This window comes from Rhea americana, unplaced genomic scaffold (genome assembly GCF_003343005.1).
Source record: "Rhea americana isolate MKP2758 unplaced genomic scaffold, rheAme1 scaffold_29, whole genome shotgun sequence".
NCBI classification, from domain to species: domain Eukaryota; kingdom Metazoa; phylum Chordata; class Aves; order Rheiformes; family Rheidae; genus Rhea; species Rhea americana.
In genome coordinates this window covers 1,950,763-1,977,426 of record NW_028186412.1, presented here as the reverse complement: position 1 = coordinate 1,977,426, position 26,664 = coordinate 1,950,763, and the positions used below count along the sequence as shown (strand labels likewise).

General features: G+C 35.1%; 1 protein-coding gene across 1 annotated transcript in view; it reads right to left on the bottom strand.

Annotated features, from left to right (window-relative positions):
• The window catches only part of CNTN5 (contactin 5), a 269,415-nt gene extending 249,317 nt beyond the window's left edge, over nucleotides 1–20,098 (bottom strand). Inside the window, exons 1-5 of the mRNA XM_085309094.1 lie at nucleotides 19,895–20,098; nucleotides 18,804–18,813; nucleotides 16,088–16,306; nucleotides 6,366–6,489; nucleotides 1,213–1,388 (exon numbers count right to left, since the gene is read on the bottom strand). Coding sequence (XP_085165220.1) covers nucleotides 1,213–1,388; nucleotides 6,366–6,489; nucleotides 16,088–16,306; nucleotides 18,804–18,813; nucleotides 19,895–20,098 — 733 coding nt within the window. The remainder of the gene's footprint in view (nucleotides 1–1,212; nucleotides 1,389–6,365; nucleotides 6,490–16,087; nucleotides 16,307–18,803; nucleotides 18,814–19,894) is intronic.
• Nucleotides 20,099–26,664: the final 6,566 nt, after the last annotated feature.

The window sequence follows — 26,664 nt, the reverse complement described above, 5'->3', positions numbered from 1 at the left end:
ACTCTGAGGTTCAAAGCCCTGGCAGAACYCATATTTACCAGTTGTCAGATTCTATAACTAGGTGATTTGTTTTACAAAAGTTTTGTTATCTAAAAGATAAAATGTAGTAGAATTTTCTCAGAGCAGAATTTAAGAGTGAGCTCCAATAATACCTACTGATAGGACCAATGCTRGGACGTCTAGAGTTTAACCATACTGCTGTGAGGCAAGGAAACTTTGATACACCTCAGACTTGCTCCCAGCTTGGAAATGGGTAGTCTCCGTACTTTAGGTAGATAGCTCTTATACTCTAATAGTGTTTGCAACAGAAAAGACTAAAACGATAGGCTTGATTTGGATTTACCAAAAAGGGGTTGGAAGACAGAGGGTCCCTTGACCCCCATTAGCTGTGCTGGGTTCTCCAGGTCACTCCGCGTATAAGCAGACAGGCAGGTAGGTAACTTCTCCCTGTCCCCACTGTTCCCTAGTTGTGACTGTATGAAGCTCTCCCTCACCACTTGCGTTTCATGGTAATGCTCAGTTTTCAGCAAGATCTGGGAAATTAGAACGGAGTGTCTTTTGTATCTCTGTCTATTAAAAACCCTCACAGTAGGGCTTAACTAAAAAAAAAAAAAAAAAAAAAAAAACTGATACGCTAACACACACTATGCTTGCACACATATAATTATAGATGCAGACTACCTAGCAGATTTAGGTGCACTTTATCCAACTATGTGGTAAATTTGATGTTCTTTATCTCTTGTTCAAGGACAAGCAGTCTCACAGGTGTCTGAATAGCATGGTAAAATGATATACATGTTTCAGAAAATTAGCAATGAATGAAATATATCACTGGGGACTATACAAGTAGGTCTTTGAAAGATAACATCTGGGATATTGCCCAAATACTGTATCAGTTAGTTCTGACTTTCCCTATTAGTTGATTCTGACACTTCTCAAAGCAAAATTCCATGGAAAACAACTTTTTTTTCCCACTAAGCATTTTGTTTCTGTTCCCCAGATTCTAACCTAACACAATAAAGTCAGTAGACTGTGTAACTTCTGCACAAAACAGCCAGATGACAATTTAGAACCTTATCAAGGAGTATAGAGATCTGATTTATCCATGTTAAAAAAAGAAAAGAAAAGAAAAGAAAAGAAAAGAAAAGAAAAGAAAAGAAAAGAAAAGAAAAGAAAAGAAAAGAAAAGAAAAGAAAAGAAAAGATTACTCACATGCAAACTGAAGAATGGCCTCTCTGCTTAATACACTGCCAAATGTGTTGGTAGTTAAACACTGATACTGTCCAGAATCCTTCATTTCACTGGGGTTGCTGATGATCAAGCTTCCTTCTATTAAACTGTAGCGATAGTCACTTTCAATGTTGATTTCAGTTCCATTTCGAAGCCATCTTAGGAGAAACAGAAACAAACTATTTAAGTATTTTATGGCCAAAGGAAGGTGTCATGCTTAGTACACAGAAGCTCATAGCACCAGCTATTACTAAGAATGCCTGTTATTTAAAGTTTTGGGGATAATCCTTTACTTTGGCAAAATTTTAGATGGAGACATCTAAAACATGCCTGCCCAAAGGTAAGTTTTTTGAAAAAAATCAGGTTAAAACAGATTTTCTGTGTCTGAGGAGATATTCTTTCTCTAAGGAGGAAGAATAGTCATAATTTTACCTATGCTGAATTAAATTAGAAACCCTTTTGTTTGCAAAACACTATTGCCCACCAATGCGTGGGACTTGAAATTTGTATAACAGAAGCATCCTTTATATCCAGAATATTACTTTTATTCTGCTCACGATAATCAAAGTTTCATTTCGTATTTTATCATTAAAGTGTCAGGCCCAGATGACCTCAGACTGTTGACAGTGCTGTCACTGCAAGGAACTTTCTCTTCCATTATTTCAGCATTTGTTTTGGGGGGCTCAGGAAATGGAGAAACTTGATTCAAATGTCGAGAAGAGAAAAGCAGACCTGTGGAGAGCAGGGAGGTAGCTTTAAAGACATAGACTCCTGGGGAATAATAGATGCTGGCAACTGAGATGATAGGCGAAATTATATTAGCTGGACCAGGACACGTGAAATTGAGAGAGGACTGGGACTGAGGAAACTGAAATGATCTGGCAGCTGGTCAGGGTAAAGCTACCTTTAAGATGTGGAAACTAAGATCAGATGAGCAGTTGCCATAAGACTGACTAAGTTTGGGAAGCATCTGGGAGTGAAAGGAGAAGCCTGAATAGTAGAGATAGTGAATATAAGGTGGAACAAAGCCAGGTAGTCTGAAACATGTTATAAAGTATCAAACTTGGGGCAATGAATTGAATAATTCACAGATTCACTAAGGTGAATACTTTTTCTGAGGTTCAGATGTAACCTAAGAGGAGTCTCTCCATTTTTATGCTACRTGAGCAGGCTTTTATTTGTTTGTTTTTTTAAAGGTATATATGTATACATATTCTCTGGCTTAGGGTATCACCCCTCTTATTCATCTTAAAATGCTGAAACAATAAATCCTCAAATATTTCATTGACTGCAAGAGAACAGATTTTTCAAGGTACATGAATGGATTCAAATGCTCTGAATAATCTTTGGGTAGGGTGGCAATGTCTTGGTTAAAGAACAACAATCCACATAAGAAGACATTTTAAATTTGCTTTTGTATCAAACTRTAAAAAGAATGTTTCTTATATTGCAAAGAAGAGATAAGAAGTATGACAGCTATCATGAATCTGCATGAAAAGTGTCACACCGCATCAATATTATGATGCACAGGTGTTTCCTTCCATCACTAGCTAGCAGCTATTCTGCATTCAAAGTTGCCTCAGGAAATTACCAAACACTTCCAAGCTTGACTAAGGTTCAGAAAAGACTGTAAGAACGAGGCAACAACTGGACTCTAGAGGCAACTTTAAYGAAGTAAAATGACTCTCAGTTTACCCTATCTTGTTAACATTCACGGTGAATGAGGTACAGACAGCAGAATTCAGCTGGRGTACCTCCGAACTTTTCTTAATCCAAAGGATAGAGCTGCCAGCATTAAGATGAACTGCAAAATTTTCATTTGTCGTTTTTATCATGATTGAATTTTTGATTGCAAAGAATCCTTGCATTATTCAATGCAAGGAATGAAACACTGCTGACTGTATCTTTGTACCATTTGTATCATAAGATTCATATGTAGGGATAAAAAAATAGAATTTTTCATCTTGAACAATTTACCTAAATAAACGTCAATTTAAGAGTATTTTTTTTTGCATTAAATTATAATGTAAGTTGACTTTTTTTAAGGAAATAAGAATCAGAAATGAGTTGATCCGGAAATGATGGAGATTTAGACAAGGAAAAGTTGACATGAAAGGTTTAGGCATTTCCAAATGGGAATTGAGGTAAAATTCAGTTTACTTTAATTGGCTAGCTTCACTTAATTTCATTGTCAGTTGAATTCAGTGCAAAATTATATTTTTGTAATGATTCCCCAAAAGTTTGGAGCTTGGTAATTCCATGCCTATGTATCCTGTTCTCAGTTATCTCATTCCCTTCACATATTTGAGCACGTTAGAGGAAAAACAACACTGAATAAGGTGACCTGTTTACTTTTAGGTATCCTGAATGATTCTAGAGGACAGGAAACCAAATATAATAATTAAAATAATTAAACCGTAATATGCTGATGGGAAAATTCAATTTAATTTTTTTTCTTGGAGAAAAATGACACAAAATATTTAAAAACATACTAATTTGGCTTTAAAGAAACATAAAGTCCTTTCGTTTGGTTCTTTCTTTTCCCCCCATCTGCCATCTTTTCTATCAGATGGTACTGGCAAAAAATTATAATCAGCCTAAGAACATCCKAAGTAAAACAGAAGATGCAGTGTTTCATGAGCAGGATGCGTAGCAGTGCTGCCTCAGGGAAATCTGCAYCTGCCTTTGACCCAGTGTTGCTGCTGCCCTGGTGAGGCTTGTAAACGCCCATAATCCTCACTGAAGGTCACTAATTTATGTTCCTCATTGTATGAGTCTTTCTTTAATGTAATGAAGTRCAATTTACAGATGCCAAGAGCAACTGAAATCAATTTATCTCAGGGACCCTAAATCAATACATCTAGATGCGTTAATAACTAGAACAGAGGAAAAAAAAACCCACAAAGTAATTAAAAATTCAGATTCCAAGATAGAGCTTAACCAACGAGAAAGAAGCTCTTAGCAAAGAAGAAAATCTGCAAATGAGGTGAGCATTTTCCAGTCTGTTAACCTGAAGTAATATCCCAGGAAATAATAATTTCTAAACAGACTATGAACACTGTATCATTAGTCATATAGGAAGGAAATGAAATAAAATGGCACAGACAACCTCAAATTTGTTTTTTTTTTCCTTTAGTGCTTTAAGTGTTCTTTTAAAATAACTAAAAAATATTGTATTGTGCTTTGTTCATGGCTGAAGAAAAAAATGTTAGCAGCAAGGTCCTCCCTTTCAGTGTTAGTCCAGTATTTGTAGATAGTAGGACAGTGTCTTTGGTGATATGGAAATATGCCTTCCTCTCACTATTTCATGTGGAAGAAGTTGGGAGGCGAAATCCATCAAACTTTTGCCTATGTATAATCTTTTTTTAAATTTAAATTCCCTTTACACTTGCCTTGGAGAACAATATTCTTTTCACAAAGGTACTTATATATTATATATTATATATATATATATATATATATATATGTATGTATTATATCCTGACTGATACACTACACAGACAAGTGATAACCACGGAAGAGATGGCAGTCAAATTGTGTTGCTCGAATTAGGCCTTTCTGGCCAAAGCTTTCCTTGCATGAACAGCAGTCAGGATAGCATATTTATGAGGGTGCTGACACCATTTAAGCTCTGGTAAACTGAAAACATAGAAATGCTTAGAGTTTGTATCAGTTTACTTCATTCCATTACAAAAATTCAAAAACCGTTGGAGTAAGACAGAACATGGCTTAGGTTCCCCRGTGAGAGCAATTCCAAAACATTAACAAGCTTGTCTAAGAGGGCTGAACACAGGGTCTCCTCTTCCGAGTGGGAATTTGTACCTCTTCTCCATGGGTACATGTGATATTTGATGGACTAACAGCTGTTTAACAGCGTGGAGAAATAACATACATCATTTTTTTATAAATGAACAAAGTAGAAAATATGTAACAAATTATAGAAGGAATGTCAGGTAAAAGCTAAACATAACTTTCATCTTACAGTATAAGGAGTTCAYGCAATTCAAGTCTGAAAAATTTATGGCCACTCATTCCTAAGCCCATGTTACATGTCTTAATCTTGTCTATACTGTTTGGGGCGGTTGTGTCAYGCATCAGATCTGCATATTGAGTCACACCCCTGCAATATGGCACACTTGGGGCACAGTGCTGTTATGCTGGGGATATTTAATGATGGTACTGCCTCTGAATTTATTCTAGTCACAGAAATTGAATTTTTGTGACTCAGGTCTAAGGAGAACTCATCCAGAATCCTAAAAGATCCACAAATGAAATGAGAAGTGTAATAGGTAAAAATAAAATGCAGAATTGATGGTTATTTTCTTTGGTGAAACACAGTTGTAAGAGCATGCTCCTGTGTGGGAAGAATGACTCTATGAGAAAAGATAAAGGGTGTCTGGAGAAAATAATTAACCATATGCTCCTCCAGTCCTCCTACATTGCTTGTAATTCGCATAAAATATGAGCAGAGTTGGATATAGCAAATGGAGTAAAGTGCCTGCAGCATACCGTTCCCACCTGTAAGTGGGCACCATTGGTGCACTGAAGTCTGCAACACCCCTGTGTGGCACAGCAGACAGCAGGGGGACAGCTTGTATGGGAAAACGGGCAAGAGTTAGCATGCAGATGATGGCTGAAAGGGACTCAGATGGTAGACTAGACAGAGAAAGACCCCAGGTTTGCCTCAGCCATGGTTTCCTATATTGCATAGTCATGTCATTTAATGTACCTGTTCTTTATTGCTTTCTCTATAAAATGGGATAGTATTTCCTGACTTTATAGTATATTTTCCTAGTTTCGTTTTCAGAAATAAATCAATTAAAAATTTTGATTTGGTCAGCTGTTACGGACATGAATCATAAAAGTAGAGAAAAGGCATCCCTCCACGTGGATAGACACAATGTATGGAGAACAGAATTCGATATTTCATGAATCCCTTTACCTTCACTTCCTTCTATTTATGCTTCCTTTTTTTCCAGAACTCTCACTGTTCCCAATAACTGGGAAGGCCCTTTGGGTCATTGAGCTTTYCTATCATATTGTTGCCTGATGCAGAGGGGTGCTCAGAATGGGGTTCTAGTGGCCACATACTCAGAAAATAACACACACACACACAAAAAATCTAAAACGTGTACCTGTATGTGGGAGCAGGATTTCCACGAGCTTGACAATTCAGAGACACTTTCTTCTCCTCTGAATCAGTGGGAAAAATCACATCTTCTGGCTCTTGCACAAACACCGGTCCATAATCTACACTTTCTGTGGAAAGAGAGAGTGCTCTAGTTTTGGATTTCCGAACAAATGTTAATGTATTATGGCTGTAAAAAAGTTAGATTATAGCATGAAAGTTTTCCATAAATTTAAGTCATATTATTCCATATGCTATGCTCAAAAGGTTATAGTTAACAAACTGAAAAGAGAAAGGAGGAAACACCACTACTGTAACAATAAAGAAATATTTTTTTTATTCTAAGGCTGTGAATTAGAGTGCCTTTCTCATCAGAATTATTTTAGTCCAAACTATAATGAGCAGCTCCAGAGGATTAAGACAGCTAGAGAAATTAATCCCACTCATAGGAGGTAAGGTAAACAAAAATTCTGCTGCCGCTTGCAACAGCTCTTATCACAAAGAACTCAGGCTATCACAATTTCCCCCTTTATGTCAAAGAGCTGCTGAGAAAAATCACTTATAAAATTAATGACAGGAACTGGTAGCTACTATTAAATAATATATGCCAAAACCTGACATTTAATTTTCCTCCACTGTCTTTTCTAATTTTAGCATATATCTATATTTTTGTATGAATTTACAGTTATCGACAAAAAAGCTGAATAGACCCATAGAATATGTCTACGACCAACTACTCTTAATGCATAGAGAGAAGTGCACCTTTCAGAAAAATGAGGGGCTGCAGGTATAGCACTCCTGATCGCGCAGCTCTGAATAATGGCAATGCTCACAATAAAATAGAARACTGTGGAATTTTAATCAGCTTAGACTTACTCACAACTCTTGACACGTTTAGTCCCATAATACTCATCAAATTCACAGCACTAAGGATTTGGTCTGTGTGGGGGACATTGCGCATTGTCCTATTAGTTGTAATGAAACATATGGGAGCAGGGTTCTCTCTGTCACTTTTACAGCTTCATATGTTCACATCAAAAAAGTCCTCCAAGGAGTACTGTGGGCAGCGTGACACATTAAGGAGTTTGTGACATCCTGATATATTTGTAGAATCTAGTGTTAGAGCTGGCTCCCCATCACTGTCCTTTGAGGCAAAACACCAGCTTGAAGTAAGGAAGATTTTTGCATGTACCTGAGGAAAACCTCCTTCAGCTTTTTTTCTTTTTTTATGATCATTGACATATCAAAATGATTATTACTCAACTAAGCCCATTCAACTGCAACTACACATCAGGGGTTCACAGTCCAGGAACTTTGACCTGGGTTCAGCAGTTTGCCTGGATGGGAAGAGGCGCATGGGACTGTGCGTTTGGGTGCAGACAAGGAAGACTTGGGAGCTGAAAAAGGATGAAAAACATGGGAATCACAGATCATAGTATTATCATACATACAGTATACATTCTACATAGTATGATAATGGTATGATCTACGTTTATGTGTTTATTGTCTTTTCTAAGGTGCACATTCTCAGGTTCCGCCTCTTAAAGTCTGTGGCATTTTGTTTTTATAAATTCTGTTATTACCATATTGCAAGAGGACCACATGAAAACCCATTATCTTTTTTTTATCATTTCTTTTTAGTGAACTTATTGAATGGGTCTTGATGTGTTGTATTACATTTCTTTTCAAATGTGAATTATGAAAATAGCTGTATTTTCAGATATGTATATTTCGACGGAAATAGATTCAGAGAATTAGTTTGTCAGTTTGTAAAGACAACAAATTAGAGTAGCAACAATTATCAGTGTGTTTTGCATCATTTTCAAGTTTTTCAACCCTTTTTTGCAGGACTGTATAAGGGACTAGATTAGCCTTCTGCATTTTTACCTTAATGCTGTATTTGTCTGATTGGTTCAGTTGGACTCACTGGCAGAAAACATTTGTTTTCTAGGACAGATATCTGCATTATTTTCAAAAAATAATAAACTATATTGATATATGCTTACATTATAGAATTTAACTTCAGTATTAAGTTTAGAGTACTTTATTTGAGTCTGTCACAGAKACAAAGGCAATCAGCTGGCAAAATTTCTTTTAAGTAAGACAAATGTGCGAACAAATACACTGTTTGGATTGTTTCTTATAATTCATTTACCTTCTTATATAGAACAAGAAAAATACTAATTAATATGGGCATAAATAATCAGGACACTCATTAAGCTAGAGTTTAACAAACACAACACCTAATTAATGAATGCAAAAGCAAATCTTTATTTAAGATGTGTTATCACATGCAGATTGTTAGGTGTACATTTAAGGAGTATGTATGGARACTAATGGTTTTATCTTCTTTCTAGGAGTGACCCCGCGGGTTAAACATTTTGTCACAGTCTAGGATTGCTAGGAAAGACAGAAGAGGACGCGATGCTAGTGTAGTACAGGTGCTAGCGTCACTAGCAATGCAAGTGTTCTGACTATCTATACTACTCACAACGGTAATATTGAAAGACTGTGTTTCACTCTCCTTTTGGAAAAAAAAAAAAAGTGATCTCTGCCAGGTGAGGCAGGTGTTCTTAGTGGTTGTGCCAGAATGGATACTTTTGTTATGAGGAACACAGAAGGTTTTACTGGTGTCTGTAGTGAAGACAAAGGTAACAGAGAAAGTTCAGCAGATGCAAGTCATGTTCCTGAAAGATGGGAAGATGCGGTTAGCTGCTTATCCGCGTTTCAAACGGAGTGTGGAGTACGAGCAGAGATTATTTGGAGACTCAGAAGTGACAYAGTAATGAATGAGAATGTTCATCAGTTTGTAGCTAAATTGACTAAGCTGCATCTCAGTTAGACCATCTGGACTGCAACAGAGTAATTGAACAGAAAGGACTATCCTGAAGAGACCAAAGCACATATTTAAAAGACCGGACTTTAATAATATTAAACACAAATTATTAGGCTTAATAAAGAGATGATTAGATAAAATGTAATGGWCTGTGATATGCAAGAAGTCATAACAGATCACCTGGTAATACCATCTTTATTTAAACTCTAATGAAAGTCTAGGATAGGAAATTTTAGGTATTTTATAGCTTCTCTCTTTAATTCAAATGCAATGAAGGAAACACCACAGATGCAAACACTGCATTTAAATATTTTCAAAAATATTTTAATTTATTTTTCAAATTTAAATACTAGTTGGCTTATAATTAAACAAACTTTACAAATAATGCTTATAATACCTCAAACAAAATGAAATCTTCTGTGGGCTTCCATAGTCATATCAATGATGGATGCTTATTTTAGCCAGGTAGTGCACTTAACATCTCATCAAAGGTAATGGAAAGTCCTAGACCCTTCTGACTGGAGCACCACTTGAGGCTTACTGTATTCTGTTTTCTGTGTAGATAGTTTAACACTGCATTAAAAACGTGAGATCTAAGTACATTTCCCAGGAGCCAGTGCACACCACTCTGGCAATGCTGCAGTTTCATGATGGAAAGAGACTTGGGGATGTAGATCTCATTTCCTTGTCCATAATAAAGATAACGGAGGTTAAAGCAAGTTTTTAGGCAATTACAGAGTCATGCTGTAAGCCAACAGATGTGCAAGACTAGATAGATAATCATGGGACCAGAACTGAGGAGTGTRTCAGCCAACATTGACTCCACTGCCTTCAACCTCTGAAACTGAACAATGTGACTGAACAATTTATAAATTAATATAAATAATCCATTTAATAAAACAATTAAAAAATGTACCGGCATGGCATACATTAATAGATTTTTGACTATCTTTTGCCATTTGATGAATTTATAAACTGATATTTTAAATAACAATTATTTATAAGTAGTTCTCAACATTTTCATATTAAAGAAGGAAATTAAGGAACCATGATTTTAATTTATAATTTAAAACACTCAGTTCCATAGTAAATGAATTGAGTTGATATTCAGTCTCTATATAAATAGTTTCAAATTTCTCCTGAATATAATCACCATAGTGCTTCACAGTTTTCAATTTATCAGCACTATTTAATTTTGATTCTTTAATAATAGCATTTTTTCTTTGTCCATTATTCCACCATTATTATTTCTAAGACAGACTTCCCGAATGAGACAACAATGTGCAGACTAAAATCTGATATACTTGGAAAAAAMCCTTATATCTTATGATATCATCTGTTACTCATCTATTATTGCTTTAAGGACTGGAGATTTTAAGTAGGTGAACAAAGTTCAGCTGCTGAAAAGTACAGGAGTTAAAAATTCACTTTTAAATAAACTTATTGTCATTGCGAATCTTGGCATGTTATTTTAAAATAACCATTCATTTGGGGAATATTTATTTTAATAACAACAGGAAATAATAAGGAGAGCCTGATTCTGTATTCTGCTTGAGGATGCCAGTCCGAAGTGAGCTACGATGTGAGTTTCACATGATTGCAACTGGGAATTTCTTAATTTCTCTTTTAGGAGTATTGCATCATTTATTAAGCATATGTTTAATCACCATTAAAAACCTAGATTCAATTTCTTCAGTGTTCAGTCAAACTACATGTTGATTAATTTTCACAAACCTTGCTCACGTGTCCTTTTATAAACCAAACTAGAGGTTTGCTCAATTACACTGAAGAAAGCCAACATCAGGATTAATAAACTCTGATTATCAGTCCCAGGTCTAATCAGCTACACCAGCCTGCTCTTTCTGATGACAGTCTTTCTTGAAAAATCAGTTTCTGGGTCTAGTTGTGAACAGCTACAGCAGTACTTTCTTTGAGACCTTGTGCTAGCCTCACACAACAAAATTGCAAAGTTAGACTTTCAGATGACACACGGATAATCATCGAGCAATAATAGAAAAAATTCCTGATCATAAAATCCGCTTGAGCTCATATGAGGTATTTTACTGAAGCTAACAGGCTTCTATATACATTCAAATTTTTGCAAGGTTAGAAACCCTAACCATTTTAGAACCTTAAAGCAAAAGAGTTCATAAATTAAAATAACCAGTAAGCCTAGGTCTACAACATATAGGCTCTAAACAACAACAGGGCTATGCGTTACACATGTACACTTTTTTGCAGTTTGTTTATTTTAGAAGTAGAGAAGTCAGAGTCTGAATTACAGGGATGAATAGGAGAATTACATGTCTGATCACTTTATTTCTAAGGTATGCAAGAGCATAAAATTATATAAACATTTAAGGGATTGCAAAGTATCATGGTCAGAATGATGATGTAGAATAATTCAAAGTTCCTATTTAATTGGGTTTCATCTATTGAGAAAGAGGAATAGACATATGCATTTCTTATTTTACTACTTTAATTTCTCAAAGATAACATCTTTATCCCTCACCTAGCCCTTTATTAAAACGTCACCATTTTTTTGTATCTTACTTAACTGCTATGAGACCAATGATATGTTATAGGGTGACACATACACCTTAGGGATTATATGCATGCATTGCAGTGAAGCAACATAATGGCTAGTTTGTCCTCACTTTACAAATTTTGTTTTCCTATTTTCAATGCTTTCAGTATTTTGAATATTTGAAATTTTCACTATTTTCAGTTGAGCCAATTAAATGGAATGAACATTTCCATTACAATTTAATATTTTAAATGGTGTTGTCCAGGAATGCAAGGAAATGACAAATATGCCTAACATTAATAAAACTGTTCCTTTAAATTATATAGGAGTATTCTTGAGTATTACTTGGAACCAGAAGTTCTCCTTATAGCACATTTACACTTTCAAGGTGAACTGTCTGACTTGTTAGTAGCAAGTAATTAAAGTTTTCCTAGAGCAGAAACTGGAACCTGCATCTCAGACTAGCCAAAATGTGGTTTCTCCCTCATACATACATACAGATACACTTTCAGTYTCTCCCTCAATTATTGATGGAAAAAAATCAGATGTTATTTAGGTCTTTTTGCTGAGAAATCAGAACATGCTCCTGTTTTTAAATCATGAGAAATACTGCTAATGGGAAAAAAGTTTCCTGTAAGCTCCTGGACTTTCAATGCTCTAGTGACTGAAGTAGTTTCATTGCTCTGCACACAGCTTTCTTTTCTCCATCTGTGATATACTTCCACGTCCCTGGTATACGGTATATGTACATACATACAATTTTAAATAAAACACATTATATCTAAAAAAATATGTTTCAGTTAACTTGAAAGTCTTGAGATTTCGATAAGACTTTTCTATTGCAATATAAATACAGGAAGGTACACATACCCTAAAGGATGTGCACTGGTTATAGTACTCTACGCACTGGAACAGTGTACGGTCCAGGCATGACTGCAAAAGAGACCCAATTCTTTCCTTGGACCTTCAGACTTCTATTTTCTGAAGTAGATAAATTTATTTGCACATCAAGAAAACTAAGACAAGTATTCCCTGTAGCTAGAAAACTTTGTTTTGGGATCTGAAATAAATGTATCAGMTCTAAACTTAAATAATTCAAACTATCCTTCATAAATATTCCCCAATATTTTTTTAACAAAGAGAAATTTTCTAGTAGCACGTCTTTAATCCAGACTGGTAAATGGCTGAACAAGCAGATGATGTGGCACCGGGAACTCTCATTCAGTAGAGTTAGATTCAGATTTTTCATATCTTGAAGTTCAATAATCCAAACACTTTCAGCTGCAGACTGGGCGCTTCTCTTATTCTAGAATATATCAAACCGAAGATGGAAGGAGAAAACCAGCCTTTACTCAAGGTTAAATTCAGTTACCTTTACTGCTGCCTTCCAAAAGTTGTGGAAACAGTGAGGCAAGTACGAGTGTTTGCAGTTTTACATTTCTTCAGTACAWTTTCATGAATAATTCACACTTGCTGTGTGCATTCTTTAGCTGTGATTTTACACATTGATACATAGTTTGAATTTAACTAATGGAAAGACTGTACTGCCTTAACTGCATGTTTACGGTAGGTAATTCCATATAATCTAAACTCAGCAGTGAGCTACAGCATAGTTCTTTATGGATATCCATATTGAATTAAAAGTGTAAATTAAATGGTGTAAAGTCGGTATAAGAGAAGCTTTAGTAGAAGCCATGTCAGGGCTCTGAGCAGGTCTGCTGGGAAATCAATTAAGAAGTCACTTGAGAACCTGTATACTTAGGCAACTAATAAAAGAATTTTGTCTTTGGCAAATCCAGCTCCTGAGTGTATGTCGTATATTAGACGTTTGAATTATGCAAGGTCTCAACTGTAATAACATAAAATACGTTTTCCTCTCTCTTATTAAAGCCCTCTCATTCCTGCCTGAAAATTGCAGCAGGCCCCTCATGACCACACACAAGCGCTGTGTGCTGTACCATTTTCTCAAATAGTTAGCTCTAGCTGGTAAACAGAATCACTTAATTCTATAAGTTATCATATAAGGTTTGTAGGAAGAGAAATAAAACATTCTTCCTTCAAGAGCTCTATAATCTGAAAATAGGCCTTCTTGATAAATAAAAACCAATAAATTCACTAATTTAAGTAAATTGAATGCCAGACACTTGAGATAAGGAACCTATATCTGTTTTCTAAAGATCAATGGTAAATATTTTTCTCAAACATAAAGTCGTTAATAGAAGATTTCCCATGTCATGAACTAAGAGAGGTTTAGAGAATAATTTGACTGCAGCTGCTTGAACAGAGGTGTTTCTTGCCCTTTTGGATGATGTAGAATATCCTGCCTGGCCTTCTGCCATAAGGTCCTCAACGATGCTATGCCAGAAGCGTGCCAGTTCTCCCAGCTCCTGTTTCATACCTGTGCCATGCAGGGGTTTCAGATAATTGAGGGCTTTTAAAATATTAATCAGGTGCCTCAGATTTAACTATCTCAGCAACCATCTTTGACTTCATGGCTGGGTCTACAAATAGCCATAAGTRGGGGAGTGACTCTCCCAGGACTGTTTTATGCAGTCCTTATCCTTCCAAGTGGAGTGCTCCGATCAGCAGGGCTTACAAATAATGGTCCTTTTTTGATTTTGTCTCCAACTAATGTATCTTCTCTTTCTTTTTGCAAAACAGCAGAAGCTCAGTTCCAGGTTTGGAATGTGGCCTTTCTGTTTTGATAAGACTCGTGATTGTTTGACTATGTCASATGTGATCTCGGTTTACCTTCCAGAAACTCCAAGGATTTAGGTGGTCGAGCACCTAGTTTGAGGATTCCACCCCATTCTCTTAAAATGAGATGAGCTTAAAATTTCTCAGGCCTCTCAAAGTAAGGACCTAAGTGTAACAGTAAAAATTCCTATCAAATTTAAACATCATAAGCTGTCTGTAAGATGCCAAACTCACCTTGCCCAAGGAAAAAAAAAAAGGAAAAATCAGGGTCATGCAGGGAGAAGTTGCTTTATAGTTTCAGCTTATATTATATTATTCATAAAGTCTGTTTCTTTTGCCTTCCAGCTACCAATTGCTTGTACYTCAGTCTCCAGACGCTCATACTGTCAAATACCAGGACAGTACAACTCTAGTTCCAGTCCTCATCTTTGATTTTTGCCTACACGTAGCAAGCTGCCTGGGAGGAGCTGTCAAGGTCGGGGGCATGGACAATAGCTAAGGTTAGTCTGCTCTGCTTACAGACRGTATTGTACAAGACAGACACATGCAGAAACCTACCCCAGTTCCAGAAATGTTATCAGACAGAATTTACGTGGTTGCATCTAACTCAGATTGTTTGTGTTCTAGATAAACCTTAATTCAGGAAATATCTCTTCAAGCTTGCACCTAAACCGCCYCTATTTCACAGAAGCACGTATGCTGACACACTGACTTCTGACACATGTAARGCTTTACTAATACGAGCCATAATCCTGTAATCACAGTCATTATGCTGCATGTACACTGTTGAACACCCGGGTATTATTTGTGATTTTCTTTTGTTATTATCTCTGTTCTGTTATTAGACTATTACATTTAAATAGCAGATTTTTTTTCTTTTTTAATATGCTAAAGAAAAATAAATTTTTATTTTCTTAGTATTTCTTAGAAATATATCTGCCAACCTCTCTATCTCTTCCTGTCTTTCCATCCTTTCTTGCTTCTTTATTTCTTGGGTATAATTCACATAAAGATTATAATGAAAGATATAGGAACAGAAATGTGGCTTTTTTTAAATGTATGCAGGTATGAGAAAATATATATTGTTACTATTAATTTTTGGCACAATACTGCAGTAGTAAGTCTGTCCATGCAAGCATATGTGGGACAGAGTTGACTCCATAGTGTAGATAATTTAGAGAAAAAGTAATTTTATGAGATTTATTATTCATTTTGAATTCTTGTTACTATAATTTCTGAGTAAATTAGAAAAATTCCAAAGGGAATATATATATATATATATATATATATATATATATATACACACATACATATATATATATATAAAAGAGACATTTTACTACTTTGTTATGGACATTTGTTTAATAGAACAAATCAGGTTGTAATGGAATTTCAAACCACTAGCTTCTGTTTTCATGTAGCAAAGACTATATAAAAACATTCCCCACAGAAATCTTTAAGAAATAATATTTTTAACTGGTGCCTTTAAGATTAATCTGAAGAATCTAAAAGGAAAGAAGTTCATTTTCACTTTGTGTTTTTTAATAAAATCAAAATTATATGTGAGAAATACTGAAATAAGCTGATAAAAATATATACCTTTTAAAAACACACCAACAAAATATAAGCACAGTTGTTTCAAAGATTCAGAGGAGAAAACTAGACTTACCATCATGTTTGAAGGACTCTGAGAAATGGTACAGGTTAGTTGGAGAGTGATAATGTTGTGCAGCTCCTCTCCAGCCTGGAGAAGATACACTTCCTAATGAAGGGCTGCTTAATCGTGGTCTGTTCTTTGAATTAAACGAGGCTAAAGGTGAGCTGCCAGATTTAATTCTTAGGATAGCAGCATATGAAGTGGGGAGGCCAGGAACAGCTTCTGAATATTCTGGAGGAAAAAAAAAAGAAAAAAAAAAGAAAAAAAAAGTGAATTCTGAGTAGGGCTAAAACCTATTGTTTTGTCAAAAGGACAAGCTGTGCATTAGAATAATTTGGATAAAAATTAAATACTAAGAAAAAACAAATTTATTTTTATTTAGCATGTTAAAGAAAAAAAGAATTCCAAGGTTGTTCTCCGGAAACAGACCACTAGACTGTTAGAGACACTCCAAAATCCATGGCAGGCTTGGATTSTACAAGGAAACAGCTGGCAGCAGCTCTAAGACAGATACAGAAGTTCACCTTCATTTTCAACACAATGTAAAAATCATGTGCTTATTAAGTTATTTACCAATATTAACATGAATTTTCACAATTTTTAATTCTGTTCCAATGAATTTCCCTGATAGGTAGAAGAATATCTGCCAAGTCATCATCTTTCCTTCACATCCTTACTTTGCTTAGTTTGTGCAGTTCAAAAGCAATCACTGAAGCTAAATATCCTCTTTAATTCAATAGTACTTTACAAATCAAGTAGACTATTTAAAAAGCCAAAGTATACKTTTGTGTACAAATATAGCTTTCCCACAAAAATACACATGCCAAAATCACCTCCTTTTTATTTTTTTTAATCTCTGAAACTTCTTTTTTTTTCTTTTCTACCTATGTGTTGGGGTCTATAAACATGGAATATGCCCCAATTTTCTGATCCCTGAATAACACTAAATATAACAGCAATATTTTTAACACAGTTATATTATTATAGATTACAAAGACTGCCTACGAACTGCAGGAACTGAGCAAGCAGAACTCCTGTTGAAATCAATTGTCCTTAACATGCAAGAGCTGGAGAAGCAAAGTCCTAAGGATATGAGAAGAACATTAAAAATACATTGATGTGGATGAGGAAGGGGAGTCAGTCTGCATATCAAAAAAATGCCTATGAAGGAATTGATTTTTCTTGGGATAATGGAAGTGGCTGGCAGGAAAAAAGGTCATTGTTCTGTTATCACCAGTGATGATAAATATTTATAAATTGGACATTCTTCCCCATCTTGGCATAACACGGAAAATGAAAAACTATGAGTGTCCTCTTCAAAAAATTGAAAAACATTGAATTGAAATAAAAACTCTGACATATTAGACCCTTCCTGAAAAGCTTTTAGAAAGTGTTTTATACTTTGAATGATATAAAATTAGAGGAATATGCATTTTACCTTATGAAGCTTGTGCCAGTRAACTCTGAGAGGCTTTCAGTTCTTGAGAAAAGGTTGTTTTAGTATAGTACTTATTGTCTCTGATTATATGTTAAAAATACACACTTYTACCTTTTCTTAGAGACTTTAATTTGGCAAAACCAGAATAATCATGTTTAAAAACAATGGTTTTCTTCTAGGCAAACTGTATATGTGTAGGTTATACATTAATGCAGTATCTTGGTTAAACCTGGGATACAAATATACAATAGTCAAACAGAGAGGAAAGGCGCAAATAAGGAAAACTGCTTTAAGATATTTTTCATAGTGGTCTCATAAACCATCTATTTCATAATACACATTATTCTGTTCTGTAAATCATATATATTGTATCMTCTTTCCTGGCCCACAAAGAGAGAGAAAATAGGAATATATAATGCTAAAGTTAAAAAATAAAATTTAGGAATATAGTTTATAAAACRTCTTGTAACATTCATTAGAATACTAATGTATTTTCTGTTCAACAAAATAGTTGATTTTCCTTCAATATATTYCTTAAATTTTTTTAGCAAGGTCTGCAATATTTATGTATTTTAATTCTTTCTCAGGAAACATTGAAAAATTCTRTAAATTTCATATTAAAATCTTTTGCTATTAAAATCAGTTAGTTTCATTCCGATTTCTCCATGAAATAARAACATCAAGGTCACTAAGTTCTCTTGAAGAAGCCTGTATATTTTTGACTTATGAGCTCACCAAATTTGTGTTACAAACAAAAACATTTTTGACCTTTCAAATATAAATAATTTCAGATAAATGAGCTGTGGTAGAAACATCAAAGTTGAATTCATCACCTGAAGCACTTAGTGTAGAAAGGGCACCTTTGCCATGGGCAGAGATGACATTCCCTGGGGAACAGCGGTGTAAAGGAGGTGCTACAGACTCCAGCATCGTCCGTATCAGAGGGCAGAAGTGCTCAGCAGTGAGCAGGGCAGTCCTGGCAGCAGAAGACCTAATAAATTGTGCTGTAAATAGTATTGCTGTGCACACTGGAGCTTCTGAGGTCCTCTCGGGTCAGAGTCGCAGGGCTGGCAATGCCATCCCCGGAAAATGCAGGGAATCTGAGGATGGATTTCCCATGGAGTTGGGATGTGTCTGGATGCTACCAGGAAAGAAGGACTGCAAGGCACCATGCAAAGTGCTCTTACCTTGGAAAGATACCACATTTCTYTGTCTTGTAAATACACACATACCCATTTGATCCTAACCCAAAGAGGATAAATTACCTACATTTATACCTATAATTTTTACCTATAATTACCTGATAAAGAAACAGAAAGAAAAAGAAAGTTTTAAGTTGAAAAGTGAGGTTTCACAGAACTATTCCTGTGTATATTTTAATACACAAGTAAAACTGTGTATTTTGATCACAAATACATATTCGGTTCTACAGGATTCTTTTCTACAGCTTTTTTCTTTTTCTTTTCTTTTCTTTTCTTTTCTTTTCTTTTCTTTTCTTTTCTTTTCTTTTCTTTTCTTTTCTTTTCTTTTCTTTTCTTTTTTTTTCTTTTCTTTTCTTTTCTTTTTTTTTTTTTTTTTTTTTTTTTAATAAAGGCTGGAGCAACAGTGACTGCTGATAGGAGAAATAAATTCTCCTAGGAGTTTTCTTTTCTAATAAAAAGAATATGGACCTACCTTTGGTCCAAACTTTACAGCACAGCATAATAAACTTTAATAAGGTTTCCAAAAGAAACATGATTGCATTCACATCTATAATGAATGTACTTTTTCTTGAGTATTTTCTGCAAGTACAGGCACTTTTCTATTTTCGGTACGGTATTTTAGCTGCATGCTCTTTTGCTCTATGGAAAAGGACATGGGTTTGGGGAAACTTTGTGTTAATACTGTATTCAGCAAATGATACTTTGTGAGACTGAAATATTGCCAGCCTCAGACTTCAAAATGTATAATACACAATATGTGTGTATCAGGAATAAAACTGTAATGTCAGAAACTGTGCAGTCCATTTGTTGACTGTAGAAAATAATGTCRTAGAGGGTGTTCTTGAGTATATTAGCTATTCTAGCTTGGGAAGATTCAAATAATTATTCTTATATCATTTCACTGGGAAAACTATAGAACAGTGTTTCTGGGTGGATATACTACCCGAGCTAGGCGTGTAAGAGCTAGGCTTACTCTGAGGGCTATATGTAGCTTCATTAGCAATGAAATGAAGATTAGTAATTAGGAACGAAAYACTTGAGCTAATAACCCCAATTCCTAGCTACAGGACAGCATATTGTTTAATGTAGCTTCCAGGTTTGTGTTGCCTCATATTAAGCCAGCATGGAAAGTGAGAAGAGTAGGCACATGACTGTTTGCAACTTTCTGTACGGACGTACTATTTTGTAATTCTTCCTCTCTTTTCCCAGGCTAAAATTTTCCAGCTCAGTGATGCGCACTGAGAACAAAACGCAGGCAGGCCCCCGCTCCTCGTACAGATCCGCTTCTCGGCTCTCCTCCTTGTTACGTCTCTCTTTCTCTGCCCGCTCCACCTGCGTGCCMTAAAAGTCCCTCAAACGATCTTGGTCACCGGGGAGGAACATCCTTCTACCACGTGCTGCCAGACCAAGCACACAGGAAAACCAGATACGGCAAATAAGCAGCCTTCCTCCCTGCTACCCACCAAGGAGAGAGAAATGACAGATATACGTACARATGCCACTACAAACAAACGCACCGAATGGTTGTACACCTCCCTCCCCCCCAGTTAATTCGTCTTAAACCAGGCCATGTTGTTTATCTAAAAGTAGGAGACCAAAATAAATACTAATCCTTTAAAAATGATGCTATGGAATACCTTTTCTGTTTAGTCTTTTTTAATTACAAGGACATGCCAGCTTGTGAGGTGATGCATACCATTGCTCAYGGGAGGCTTGAGCTAACAATTTCTCCTGAGCTAGTTAGTTTGGGAGATGGGTTTGTGTCATTAGGGCGGCTTAGAAATAGGCTAGAAGAAGCAGCAAGCAGTGGCCTGATAGAGAGGCGCCAAGGCAGGACCAGCCTGCAGCAGGGAGAACCACATCTGCAGGGGAAGGAGGACCAAGAAGGTGCAGGAGCCAGAGAAACTTGGACGGGTAAGCGATAAGAGAGGTGGGAGAGAGGAGAAAATRCAAGAGTAGCAAAACCCCTGCCAGACTGTCTAAGCTTTGCCAGCATATCACGTAGCTGGAACAAAAGTGAAAAGAAGCCAGAATGAAATCTACAGTGCTACGCAGTCTCACTTTCTGCAGAAATATGAATTAAAATGTAGCTTTTGCTGTTGTCATATCCCCCGTTTTCAGGTCAACTGTAGCTCTTCTGTTTCTTTGCACGCATTCTGCCTGAATGTATATATTTAAAAGAATACTGTGTTCRATGCAATAAGCTGTTCCAGTAAATAGGATTCAATGGGATTCAGTATTCAGCAACCYTGAAACAGTTTTGTCAACTTCTTTTTGCTGAAATAGTATGCATAAGCAGCTCAGTGAAATGAATCAAGTCAAGACTACTGTATTTTTCCCACTTTAAAGGAAAACAMTATTTTAAAATTCTGTGTTATCTAGCTAGTGGGAAACACTTGTTCCACAGTGGTAAATCTAGCATTTGAAAGAACAAAAGAATCAACATGATTTCATATGGCATGAATGTAAAGGACTGTGGGTAGAAATAGAGAAAAAGGACACGAAAAGTCACTCTACATGGTGAAAAGCTTGCACAGTAATGGCAGAATTATGCAAGCTAGTTCCTGACCTTTCATGGTATAATTGTTTTGTTTGGTTGGGATTTATGATCGCTATGAAATTTCATGCTAACTCTGGCTGCTTTGTCATGCTCACGGCGAAGGTGCATCTGAGTAAAGCCTCTCTTGTAAAACATAATTGAAAATGGTTAATAAATCATACGTAAGCAAATATTTCTGATTGTGTTTACTGCAAGCCTATAGCCTGTGATCAGTAGTGACAACTAGAGCAGAAATCAGGCTTACCTGAAAACAAACTCACTTGCTAATCTAAACATTGGCCTCCAGAGATTTAAACTTCTAAACTGTCTAGTTGCTGTAGCTTAATTAGAATATATTTTTGTTGGAATGCTATTTACAATAAAATTATTTCTTTAATTTAGTTTGGATTAGACTTCTGAGATTTAGGAGAATAGATTTCTTTTCCATTATTCAGGTACTTAGCTTAAACTGCTGGTGCATAGATGTTACTCTCTAATGTAGTTGCTAGCTTTGCCACAGCCTTCCCTTAAAATCCCTCAGGAACTCCATCAAAGACCTCTGGGTAGATCTCAAAACATTGGTGCACCTGAGCTTCACAGAGAAATTATACTTTTCCCTAACCTCGTTCTTAGAGCTGACTTAATCCTTGGAATGAAAAACCCAGAGGTTATTCAGCTGTGGGCAGACATAGGGAAGGGAGAGCTGAGCCCAAATGGCAAAGATGGAAGCCAGACACAGTAAAATCAGCAGTTTTGATTCGACTTCTTAGTCATTTGGACTAAACTGGACTAGACCTACCAGCCCTRCAGTCATTTTAATTCCAGTTTGGCACTTTTAAAATAAACTATATCTTTTTTTCTTTATGTATATTTTCTTAAATGTGATTTCTAATAGTAAATTATGATTTGAATTAGTTTTGGTAACTTTTTACTAACTCTGCGTCAACTCATTAAACTATTCCTGCAGCTTTTATTATTTCCAGTACATGCTGTTCTTGGTCTTTCTTTAACCAGATTCATCACAGCTTGGAAAAAATGTCATTATAGATAACAGAAAAATTGTCTTCTATTGATTAGATATTCTTCTTTTAGAAGCAAAAGTATGAATTTCTAGATTATTGAAAATAGGTTTGCTCCTAAACATGTAATAGCTATTTGTATCTATGTCAGGGTAAATTCAGCTTAATGTCATGTGTGCTGGGGGAAAAGTAAGCTGACTCTGACAAAAAGAGGGTCTTTTTCCCCAGGATAACAAATACTGCTATGTGTTTCTTAGGTACAGTTTGTCTGTTCAAATAGAAAACACCATTATTGTCCTACTATATTTTGACATATTTCTGCTATTTCAACATAGCTTTATTAACGGTATATTGTAATTTGACCAAAATACATTCTTTCCTTCAATATGGAAAGATGATACAAGACAAATTAGCTGAATCTATCACCTAAAACTTCTTTTGAAAATTTTCTTATGTTTGAAATCTAAGGACAACGTACCTTTGAGTAAAAGCTTCTGACTCTTGGGGTGATGTTTCCTTTTCTTTCACTCTTATTATTTATTTATTTTCTTTTAAGTGACTTTTGGTCAGTTGCTAACTCATTGACATTTCTCAACTATCTAATTAAAATGTAGTGCATCTTATAATACTTGCAAATGTGACCTTCATTTGTATATTTTTGCTAGCTAGCATGTTTAATCAAATGTCACTATGAAYGCTAACCCATTTTTTTTCATTGTAACTTTTAATTGCATTTTTCCAGTAGAAGTGATCATTCTTYTAAGCTTATAAAAATACGTTGCTTCATTCTGCAAACTTCAGATGGTAATACTGTTCCTCAATTTTATAGGAAGCAATATATTTTCTATCTTGTATATGAGTTTCCTTTTAGACTACTTTATGACATATAGCTTGGCAATATCYAGAGGGAGGTATACAAGAATGTTAAGAAACTCAGCTGATAAGATGTTCATCGAGGGCAGTATCTGCATGGAATATGTCCTTATGAAAGTTAGGAGTACTCCTGAAACACAGTAAAATGCCAGTTAAATTATATTTTCCTGACCAATTGAGATTAACTGCTAGTAAAAAAAAAGGTAAAACAAAGAAAGAAGTGAAAGTCAGTAGTAGATTTTCTCATGAACTTTTTAGTGCATCGAGTTCTCCTCTGCACACTTCCCACTGTGTGTTTTATTTTCCTTGTCAGAAATTTTATTTTAAAGCTTTCATTTCCTAACTAATAGCCAAAACAAAAAGAAATGAAGTGAAAAATCAAAAACAAACCAAGAGAAATCAGAAAATTGACACTTTCACTGGCCACCTAATTTTAAACACCTGGAATCTGGATGTCTATGTCAGAGCSGGTCAGGCTGGGCTCACTTTGTGGTCATTGAAGAGAAAGAGGAACTTCTGTCATGTGATGTGATGGACATGTCCAGTACATGGTTACTTCTTGTCACTCACTTTAAAAAGAGAGTAAGATGAGTAGCTGAGATATAAACATCTCAATTTGTTCAAATTAATCTTAGTCCTTTTATCATAAATAGATCAAGGTTCTTTTGTGCTCTTTTTCCCTCAAAATATCGTCCTCCCATAATATAGAGTCAAGATCTCATTCAYTGTTTTCTAAAGTGGCAGTGCAGGATGATTTAGAAGCTAAAAGTTCTCAGCCAAAATGTGCTGGCAGTCTTGATCAATCTTTTTCATCACAGATTTGATGATATGGGGAAGGAAGAAAAGGATCTCTTGGCAAAATCTTTCCCTTAGACAAAAAACTGATGCCAGGACTTTGTCCAGAAAAGTAAGCCTTCAAACTAAAAATTGTTTTGATGAATTTTTCAGTAGTCCAGTGTTCAAGGAATATATACATTAATTTAATTTGAAAATCACAAGCAGTTCCTCACATTACCACACTTCAATTTTCTCTTAGAAAACTAATCGTACAAAGCAGCGTATCTGAGGAGACAGAATACCATGAACAGATCTGAAAAAAAAAGGGGGGTATATTTTGTTTGGCTTTAAAGTAACAAATGGAAACTGTTTTGAAGATTGAAAATACTGACTGAACGATAGTAAAGAATATTTCCAGGGGCTATTAGCAAATGAATCRGCATCTTTGGAATATTATAGTGTTAGAGCTAATTTAAATGTCATGAATTTTTATGAGTAATTTTTTTTTGAATAATGTAAAGATGCTTTTGTAAAGTTAGTCGTTGTTTCCCTTCCTACTGAAGAAAACTATCCATTTTCCATCTCACTTCCATTTCATACTTATTATGTAGCAAATAGATGATTCAATATACTCTCAATTATTCTCACTTTGCATCCAACATATAACATCCACTATTTAAAATAGAAACTTTCATCTACGGAATGTTTACAATTACAGTTATGATAATAAAAATATTAATATAATCTAATTATAGGATAACATTTGTCCAAAATAAAGTCATTTAAACTGAGAATAGGGCTTTAAGATTATTTTGTGTCATATTTTGCATCAAAATACYAATTATTTTCTCTATCAAAATATGCTAATATCACTTGTGGATTACTGCTTTTTACAGCTTTTTCAAATTCCTTGAAGACAAGTCACAAAAGGCACTTTTCAGGTGTAAAAAAATATAACTATTTTTTGAACAACTCTTCTGATGTTTGTGTTTATTGCAGGAAAAATTAATTCTAAATAATATCAGCAAAAAGTTATAATTCAGTCTAGTTAAATATTTATTGCTTATATTTTGTGCATTCTTATTTTTAACATAAGAGATATTGCTTACAGACTATTGATGTGTGGTATCTTCCTGCCAATTTGCCTAGTGAAAAGGAGTTTTAGGTCAGTTTTATCTGAAAATAAGAGTAATAGAAGATAGTGCAGACATGAGGACATCACTATTCTCATACTACCCAAGAAACAGGATGTACAAATTTGCCTGAAAAAATAAGATATTATCTTTTTTTAAATGTTGCAAGAAAAATATACTAATTATACTGTTAGAAAAATACCTTCTGAAATRGGTCTTGCTCAAACACCAGAAAAATGATGCATAATTAATATTAATACGTTATCTCACTATTGATTTCCATAATGATGCACTCTAAGAAATAATGGCCTCACATGACCCTACATTTTAACTTTCATATACAATGTCGTATGGCTCCAAGGAAAATAATCAAGAAAAACTAATCATAGAGTTTTAACTTCAGTTTGAGCATCTGTTTGTTACACACAAGGTGCCACTTTGTGTTTTATTTTTCCAGAAGCATTCAAAAGGTGGAATGAAAGATAATTGTTCCATGTCAGCATTGATCCTTTCTTATTATAAATTGAGACTGATGAGAAAAATAAAAATAAAGAAATTACGTTGAATTTAGTTAGCATTGCATTTAGCACTTCTCAAAATTTCTTAGCTCTTGCAAACTGAATCTGCAAACAGCCAGTTTACTGTTTCAATATTTTTCTTCAAATATCTTAAATTGTACTCAAAACTGACAAAACATTTTGATATATTTCTCCCTCCTTCACTAAAGGAACATCTCCAGTTACTCGAATTTAAAGTTTTTGATGCTGTGATTGTCACTGTGCAAAATCATAATTTAACTGAATGGCATAGTATAGAGAAATAACAAAYTCTAGAAAGATGGATAGCAAGGCATTTGCCTTGTGTTTCAGATACGGACATTTTTTTCTTGTCGGCAATGTTCATTTAGGAACAGAACATTGCCAAGTGATAGAAAAACCATACACATTTATTTCCATATTCTGGAATAACCACTGTCCTTATTTATTTATTCTTCTAAATATCTTTTGGTCCCCGGGCTCCATTTTAAGAATTTCTAATGCAAATATCCTGCAAGCCATTGAACTGATCAGTATTATCATTTATGAGTGGTTTATGGAGGAAGAGCACTCCTTTATTACTTTTGTTTTTCTCTAATATTCCTCTATTTGTCAGCAGATGGTTAGATTTTAGCTGAGTCCATCACCTTAGACTATCCTGAATTTAATGGAACTACTACAGAAGTTTGGAAGGAATAAGAAAATGGCATGACTGGAGTGGATGGATAGATGAATGGAAGAAGTCTCAGTCTCATACCTGTCACAAATACAGTCAAAATCTGTGGTGTGGCCAACTCCTTCCAGAATCATAGGCCATGAATAAAATTAACTTTCATGGTACTGAAGARTCATCACTATGTTTTACCAGAAGTCGGGTACAGTTGAATACTAATTAAAGAGTGAATGGTTCATATAATTTGAATAAAAATACAGTATTATTTGACATACTACATTCATGGAATTATTTTAGTCAAGTTCTGAGGAGAACCTTGAGGGATAGAATCAATAATAACATTTTCCTCTTACTATTGCAGTATTTTTAGTGCTCTTCTTAGTAATTTCATTTCTGCTT